This window comes from Leptidea sinapis, chromosome Z, assembly GCF_905404315.1.
Source record: "Leptidea sinapis chromosome Z, ilLepSina1.1, whole genome shotgun sequence".
In the NCBI taxonomy this organism is placed as follows: domain Eukaryota; kingdom Metazoa; phylum Arthropoda; class Insecta; order Lepidoptera; family Pieridae; genus Leptidea; species Leptidea sinapis.
In genome coordinates, this window is record NC_066312.1 from 16,533,389 (window position 1) to 16,542,736 (window position 9,348).

Consider the following 9,348-nt stretch of genomic DNA (forward strand, 5'->3'; position numbering starts at 1 on the left):
AATACCAATACTTCTTTATAATAGATTCTGATATGCCTCAGCTGGTAATTATACTTCTTATTGAAGATGAGAAACTGAAATTACAGTTGAATTATAAGCTAACTTTGTATGTAGTGATTAATGTATTCTTATGTACCTTTGATATTTGTTTAATGAGTATAAATCGTTATCAGCAATATATTTGTACACTTTGGCAGTAAATAATTATCATGTTCCAGTTTCATGAGTTGACCACCTTAGTAATGTTTTAGATACGGTGAAAAACAAAGAAAAAATGATCCCTCTAAGGAATTATCAGGAATTCAGCTTTTATCAGCGACGGCCTACCAGCTGAAGAAGCCAAATCAGCAGCTTCTAATCCCGATTACTCTGTGGATTGGAATGGAACAAGCATTTATTGGTGCTGACTATACGCAGGTAATTAAGAAGCGGTGTTAGTAAAGATACATCTACGATCGACACGATCTATGATAGAGTATGATTTACTTCATTTATTACTACTTATGTAAGATGACTTGCATTTCTTCTGCATTTATTTTCAACTTTGAAGTATAATCTTTATCTTTTTGGAGTGAAAAGCTATTAAGGCAAGCTGCGCTCCTTATTTGTGGGTATTGAATAAGAAACGCTCTTTTGCGTAAAGTCCGAGCAAAATTTACCAAAATTTTAATATTTTATTATAAATAATATTTATTATATTAAAGCACACGCCATTTTTATTTTTAATAATTTCTCTTTGTTTTAGGCATACGTATCTTGCGCTTTGGGTATCCGATCAATAGGCTATGTCATGATATGTTTCGGAGTCGTGAACGCAGTCTGTTCACTGCTATTCGGAACAGTGATGAAGTACATTGGAAGATTCCCAATATTGGTGATGGGAGGTGCTTTACATTTGGCCTTGATAGTCTATTTGTTGACTTGGAGACCTAACCCAACATCAACGACAACGTTCTTCGTAATATCGGGACTGTGGGGAGTTGGTGATGCCGTCTGGCAAACTCAAGTTAATGGTAAGATATTTTTTTATAGAAGAAAATGACAACTGAGCTGACTGGTGTTAAGTGATGACTACTGAACACTAGAGAATCACAGGAGCGTTGAACACACAGAAGCCGGCCTTTTAGAAAAGTGTATACGCTTTTTTTGAAGGTCGTATCCCCATGTCGTATAGTCCTGGAAAAACTGCATAAGGAATCTCATTCTATAGTTTGGTTGTATGTTAAAAAGTATGTAACATTCCTTCAACATCGTTCTATCGTTAGATACTCTCAAATGAGAGCCAAAAAGAGTGGTATTAATTAAAGTATTAATGACATAAATTGCCTACAAAACATTTTTGTGACAAGCATTCCCTCGTATTCATTTAATAATTCTTATTAATATTAGTCATAAAATAAGAAAAAGATTGAATCGAATTGTAGCAAAGTATTACACAAAAAAATAGTAGAGGTATATCATTAAATTTAATGGTTTGGAGAGGCTAGGCTCTATAAAAATGAACAAATACATTCAATTTATTTCGTGGTATGTTATTAGCGGTAAACTGTTGATTCAAAGGTAAATCGTGATGTAGAAGGCATTCTTATGATTGATGGGTGTTTTTTGCTCAAAAGCTGTATTCCGTGCTATTCTATCTACCAATATAATAAGTATTAATAAAACTTGTTTACATTAGTTACGGTTCTTGCTTTTATTTTGCTACCTTAAATTTAATTATTAAAATTATCATAATAATCTTGTGACTAAACAGTAAATCAACGCATGTCAAAAACGTATCTTGTATACGAGTTTAAATACATATAATTTTAACCCCACCGGTTAAAATTACAAGTACGCAGCTTAATAGCTTACTTGATCAACAAAAAATATGTTTAAATCGGACTGAATCTGGAAACTTCTAAGTAGTTAATTAAACTTATATACTTCAAATTTCTCATCGTGCCGAAACTAATTATTGCAATTGGAATACTCGGATAATCCTTAAAGCATTTTGTTTACTCAAATATAGTAAGTTTCAAGTTAATTACGTACAAACAACCGTTTTGTTAGTAAGTAGTACTAATCTATCTATCTATCTATATGTATAAAAATGAATTGCTGTTCGTTAGTCTCGCTAAAACTCGAGAACGGCTGGACCGATTTGGCAAATTTAGGTCTTGCATTATTTGTGGAAGTCCAGAGAATGTTCAAAAGGTGCATAAACAGGAAAATGCTGCTAAATTAAATAAAGACAACAAATTTGTTTTTCCTTTGATGTGTCCATACATAATTTCTATGAAAGAATTTATTGACGCACGGTTTGAGAGTTCTGCTGTGAAACAATTTCATTACGACAGCAGGGTGCATATTTAACGAAGTAATTTTTGATGTTATGATATATTATTGACAAAATCATCCAAAAACATTATTTTATTTATTATATACAGAACAACGTCTGTCGGGCCAGCTAGTATTCCATAAAAAATAATTGTATTTGACAAAATGAGTTCAAGTGAAGACAATAAGTGTTATGAACTTACTTTAATGATTGATTACACCTGAAATTCAAAAGGCGGCAAGAGCCGTTAGTTTTGATTTCCGCGCATTATTTGACATAAGACACAAGCCACAACTAGGACCTGCGTATGTGTGCGTGTATTGAGACGTTCGTCCATCAATGCCTCCTTTGCTGTCTGGTGCAGTAATGGAATCTTAAATTTTTAGATGCTTTGTTTTATAGTGTACTAGCTTAAACCCGCGACTTAGTCCGCATTTAATACTTACTTTGGACAGTTTTTTATCTTTTAGGATACTTTTTAAATAATACACATACAAACTGCTCTTTCCGCTGCTGGTGGTGCCCTCTATGATACCTACAGCGGATATTCCTTGTCATTATGGACAGTCTTTTCAGTCAGTTTCAGTTTTGTCCCCATGTAGGTCAAAGTTTAAAAAATGCTCGAACAAATGTTTACTTGCACTTGTGCCTAAAAACAAAGTTTCATGGTTTTATCTTCGATAATGACGATTTCTATACATAATGCCATCCCCTATCAACCCCTCCATTTATTTTTTTGCAATAAAAGTTAGCCTGTGTTCTTTTTCAAGCTCTAGTCTGTCTTTGTGTACTAAATTTCATCAAAATCAGTTCGATGGTTTAGGCGTGAAAGCGTAACAAACAAACTTACATTCACATTTATAATATTAGTAGGGATTTGCACGTTATGTCTTTTATGTCATAATCACGTGAAACTCTTGAAGATTATAGATGTTTTATTTTTTAATAATTCTGTAGTAACAAAAGTCACGCACAATGCTATAGGCACGTTTCTATATTATGTATCACAGTTAAGCTAATTGGTATTTAGACACGAATTTATTAATAGTCAAAAGATATAGTGATTATAGAGAGAGATTAAACGAAAAACTACATCTAACATTAACCTCACATAGGTTTCATATCGTCATATCGTTGATTAGATTGATAATAGTTATTTTCTTTTCTTTGCTTTTGATATAATATCATACTCATGAGCAATCCGATGTTGTGATTTATAACTAGCTAATGCCCGTGACTTCGTCCGCGTAGATAAAGGGTTTTTAAAAAGAATAAAGCAAGTTTGCAATTGATGATTATTTCATGTCCAGTTCCGGTTCCCGTTTTCGCTCCCGTTCCCCACATATTACATAAATTATACTTCGAGGAAGATTGCTATTGCAAAATAAACCTGCTATTGGAATAGTTATAGCTCATCGACGCGAATTTCAGTATTTCACGAATCCCGCGGGAATCATGTATTTTTCCGGGGTAAAAAAATAGCCTATGTCCTATCCCAAGCTCTAGTCTATCGCTGTACCATATTGCATCAAAATTAGTTCAGTATCTCCGGCGTAAAAGCGTAACATACAAACTAATATTCATATTTATAATATTAAGTAATAATAATAATAATTATTATTAATATTAATAATAATAATAATACATTGAGAATAATAATAATTATTATTATTATTCTCTTTATTATAATTTCATCTTATTTTATACATTTATATATATATAACGTAATTTTATAAATAGCAATGTTATAAATATAAATATAAAAAATAGAGTCCCGCCGGCGCGGTGGTTAGGGCGACAGACTGAGGAGCTTCCGCACGATGCCTGCCGTTCCCAATACAGCTGCTTTCTGTAACTGACTTTTTATCCAGTTATTAAGTGAGAGCTCCTTGAGATGATGGTCGAGGCTATTTGCTATTAGACCGTTTACGGAAACGTCTATTGGGACAATTATTGGGGAATCAACATCCCACATGTCAGTAACCTCGTGTGCTAAGTCTAGGTTCTTCGATAATTTGTCTATTTCAGCTTTCACATGGGATGGTGATATCAACAATAAATGCCCGACGCTCTAACCGATCTACCAACACAATATCAGGCTTATTAGCAATGATAGTTCTGTCCGTGATGATGGATCGGTCCCAGTAGAGCTTGCCACGGCTCTTTTCCAGAACTGGCTCCGGAGTATACTAATAATACGGGACTTCAAAATGCACAAGATTGTATTGTATTGCAAGTTGCTGATGGATAATCCTGGCGACCTGGTTGTGTCTGTGCAAATACTCTCCATTGACAAGACGAGAACAACCGGATTTATTATAATATTAAGTGGCGATAATAATGTATTTTTTTTACCAATTTAACATTTATGAATATCTTCTGGTCTCTCTCTTTTTTATGATATAAAGCTTGATTAAAGTTTAATTTTCAGGTTTGTATGGAGTTCTGTTTAGACGCAACAAGGAAGCTGCTTTCTCCAACTACAGGCTATGGGAGAGTGTCGGTTTTGTAGTTGCCTATGCATACTCTACTCACCTTTGCGCCAGAATGAAGCTATATGTAATGATGGTGGTACTTATCATCGGATTTGTGGGTTATCTGATCGTCGAGGTACTCCATATGAGAAAGGTCAGTTTTTAATACATCTCACATCTGTGTATTCCTTCACTGTTTTGCATCTGGTGATATCTCGTTGGCCAAAATCTGGCACGAGACATGAGTTTGAGACGTGCCAGATTTTGGCGAGTCAACAGGTGAGGCGAAACACTTGTCGAATTATTTAAAAGACAAATATTGGCGTAATTAACTCTTAAGAAAACTATATAACTATATTATGGATTTCCGTAAAGTAACGCCTACTTCGATAAATTTTCGTATCTCGTTGTATTTGAGTATTCCCATTTGGGTATAATTGGTTTTAAATCTCTTATAACTAATACAATTCATATATTGGATGCAAAATCATGCAATTTTTTTTGCATATAACAACCATTGTAAAATGATCTATTGATTGAAAAGAGTGGCCGTTGAGTTTCTTGTATGTTCTTCTCAAGAGCTCTACTTTTTCCGAACATATGTTAAATTCAGTAATTTAAATGAAAGTTACGATTCAAAATCGCTTAATTTAATCCAAATTGAATAAAGTTTATTTAACTTTGACTTTGGGGTATGCAACACAAACAGTTTAAATTAAGTTAATCAATTAATAGAACAAGGCTACAAGCTAAGTATAGCTCAGCGGAATACGTCTCCTAGTTAATGCTCAGTTGATACTCATAAATCTTAAGAATCATAGTACTTTCATTGGCTTAGTTTCTTATGTGATTTTTTCATTCATTGATATTCTACATTTACATACTGGTCATGCAGGTCTCTCAGGAAATACAGAGGGAAAATTCTAATATCTTTATTCAAAATAGTATTAATATCACTTATTGAACGTCATAAATGACAACCATATTCGAAATAGTATGCCTCAGTCCGGAGAAGGGCGCACAAAACTCAGCGGGCTTTTTTTAAATTTAATTACAATATATTCAAGTTTACTTCATATAATATATTCACTTCATCTATCAAGACGCCTTTTGAGAAGGCCGCGGAATAGAATAATGAACCTTATTAAATTTAACCCACGAAAAGCCTCAAAATTGCGCATCAATGACGAAATTTGTTTGTCGTATTACCTATTTTAGAGATTATTCGCCTTAATGCCTCACCGAGCAACTAAATTCGGGTTAAGTATAAAACCCGGGGCCATCAAAGAGCGATAGGCTATTTCAAGCCGGCCCGCGCTCCGCATATTCCAGCGTTCTATGAAGCGCGAGTCTAGCCACATAAGGAGTATTTGCTCCAACTATTTGGAAGGTACAACACAGTGCTTACCGAATAGTCGCGGATTTAGTACTCTGTGAACGGCTTAGTCGCTCGATTTCTCTTCATTGCATTTCTTTTACCGCATTCATATCACAGAGTAGTTCAAAGAGCTGTTTGACCATACGTCATACCAACGTATTTATCAATCTCGCCAGATAGATCTGACGTTTGGACGTACTACGGCTCTATAGGAACATTATGACACGTACTACCAAACGTTGAAATGAACCTTGCTGCGCGGTGTTCCCAGATCGATACGACATAGGTACCTTCAAAGAAAGCGCGTACCTACCTAAAGGGCTGGTAACGCTCCTGTGACTCCTCTGGTGTTGCTCTATCAGGTGATCCGTACGCTTCTTTGTCCTGCTTCTATAAAAAAGCAAGAAAGTTGCATAATATCATTATAACTGAATATAAACATTAACCCGTCATTTCTCATATTTCAGACTCGCCGATTAAAAGCTGCCGCTGAAAACCCAGCTGCAGCAGCAGAGGCATCTAATCAACCACCAGAAGAAGATGATGAAAAAGATGATATCGATGATGAGATCATTATCACCCATCTGTGAAAAATACAGATCTAATAGAAGTAAAATCGCCAAGCGCATGCGCGCTTATATTGCCATACACAACGTTTAGGTACAAATCATGCTGATATCAACTCCTCGAATTAATTTAGACCTATTTATATACATTCGATTAGTATATATTATCAAAACCTACAACCTCAACAAGGGACCGTTATCCGTTATCTAAAGGATACCTGAGTAAATGATTCTGTCACCTTTCATTACGTAGATGTCACTTCTAGAGAGATTATATTTTTTGAAAAAAAAATTATATGTGTCTTATATCGTGTCAAACATAATATTATAGGGATGTGCTTTAAACCAGGATCAAGCATATTTAAGACAGAAAACTTGTTTCGCAAGCTTTTTGTTCTGAAGACCCAAAATTATTTTTTAATAATTAAGATAACGAAGAAATTGTGACATTAAAAAATCAGCACCAATATGAAATAAATATGTAATTGTACAATACTCTTCGTTCCAAATTATAATTTATTTGATATGAATACATAAATGTAAAATATCATCAAACATAATAGGTTTAGTATAACTTTTACACAGAAATTTGATACACAATCAATTAAAAGTTGCATTCAATTCACTCTTAATTATATTATTTATATAAAATAATACATTACATTAAAATTTTATAAGTTACTTATAAAAACATTAAGTAGGTACCTAAAACGACATTTATTTACCTACGTACTATCCAGAATAAATAAAGCAAATGATACCAGCTGAAGTGATATTTCCTAATTAAGTCTTTTGTTTTCGTTTGTAACACTTGTGAATCGTTTTAATATTAAACGAAGTACCTATGAGTAATATATCATTGACGTATTACAAATAACATGAAAAACACATGAAATCAGAAAGAGTTCGACTTAAAGGCGTCTAGAAAGTGACTGGCGTCAAATAAATTAACTAAATAATTACTGCAAGTAGGTATTTTATGAAAAATAATGTAATTTAGAATCACCAAAAATTGTCATAGCATTATGTCGATTATTTAATTATTAAAAACATAAATTTCTTTTGAACCTTTGTTAGATTTCTAATTTTAAGGATTAAAATTATAACACAGTTGTTACCAATTAAAATGGTAAACATAAATTTACTTTGAACTGAGAAGGTCATAAAGTTGTAAGGTCTGTATTAAATTCATGTCTTATAATTTTTGTTGTGATGTGTAGATCTAAATTTCTACTATTTTTCTTTATACTTAATATGCTAGTGCTTAGCAGTCTTGAGGCTTCGGTGATCATCAGATTGGTGCTACTGCACTGTATGATGATGCAAAGACATTATAACCATTAACCTACGATACTGTAGTGAGATAGTGATTTTATATTCAATTCATAAAAAAAACATTCATACCTTTATATTGTAATCAATAAACGCTTATGTTATTTTAATTTGTATAAAATACGATATACTTTACGACACCAAAAATAAATATTTATTAACTCATGTATTTGTCTAAATCTAAGGTCTGCTCTAACAAAACAATTTATACAAAACAATCAATATTAATGTCTTAATAAAGCCTAGTTTAATTTGTTCGAGACAATCTGCAAATGATACAGATCAAGTTGGTGAAAATTACTTATAGATAGAATGATAAAAATAGGTTAAAATGAATTATAAACGTAGAAAATTTAATATTACATCCTTAAGGTTTATAGATCAAATAAATTATTATAAGAATTTAGTATGTATGTACTGTTTACCCATTGCTATGTTTGATATAGTGATGCTGTAGGCAAAACTAATATGAAATTTTATTTTAGAAACGGACACAAAGTGTGTAATTATACAATACGAATTTCCTTGTATAACTTATTTAAAACACTTTATGTATGAAATTGCGTGACGTATAAATATACATACAATAGAGAAATGTCAGTACAAAATTTTAATTATATTTGTCGCATATATTTTGGCACAAATGTGTGATTTTTGCCCCGGCATCAAATGCTGACAGAGGCAAATTATTATTATTATTATTATTATTTTTATTATATAGTATATTAGATAAATTTTATTTTGTTAATGCTTACACGAGGTAATACAAACTTTTTATACCCTACGCTACCTTAGGGAATAGAAACAACGTGATAATTAACGCAAAATGTAAAAATATAATATTGTGTTAATAAAAACTAATATTAAGTTAATTCAAATAAATAATTTTCTATATCAAATTATATTTCACACTCCTTTGTATGAGTACTTTTTTTAAGTTATGATTATTATGTTATTCTTTAGTGTTTTAAGTATTTGTGATGAAAATAAACATATAATTTGTTCATATTTAGATAGCACTTTGACTTTGACATCCTCTGTCTGAAGAAAATTACTAACAGCAATAACGAAACCATTGCACTAACTACTAGAGCCTAATATTTGTCAAATAGTATCATTATACTATATGTGATTTATATTTGACGATTATATTAAAAAAATATATTAATCGACTACTTACACTCAACTAACGAACTAAGACTCGCGCACTCAACGGTAATATTTACACACTTCATTTATTTATAGGGAATTTTATTAAAATATTAAGTGCCTTATAAA

The 9,348-nt window shown here is 32.3% G+C and overlaps 1 protein-coding gene across 2 annotated transcripts in view; it reads left to right on the top strand.

Annotated features, from left to right (window-relative positions):
• The window catches only part of LOC126978740 (UNC93-like protein), a 97,540-nt gene extending 88,458 nt beyond the window's left edge, over positions 1-9,082 (top strand). For both annotated transcript variants that reach the window (XM_050827786.1, XM_050827787.1), the window contains 4 exons: positions 252-417; positions 746-1,013; positions 4,752-4,948; positions 6,640-9,082. In XM_050827786.1, the coding sequence (XP_050683743.1) occupies positions 252-417; positions 746-1,013; positions 4,752-4,948; positions 6,640-6,762 (754 nt within the window). In that variant the 3' untranslated portion in view covers positions 6,763-9,082. The remainder of the gene's footprint in view (positions 1-251; positions 418-745; positions 1,014-4,751; positions 4,949-6,639) is intronic.
• The last annotated feature ends 266 nt before the right edge of the window (positions 9,083-9,348 follow it).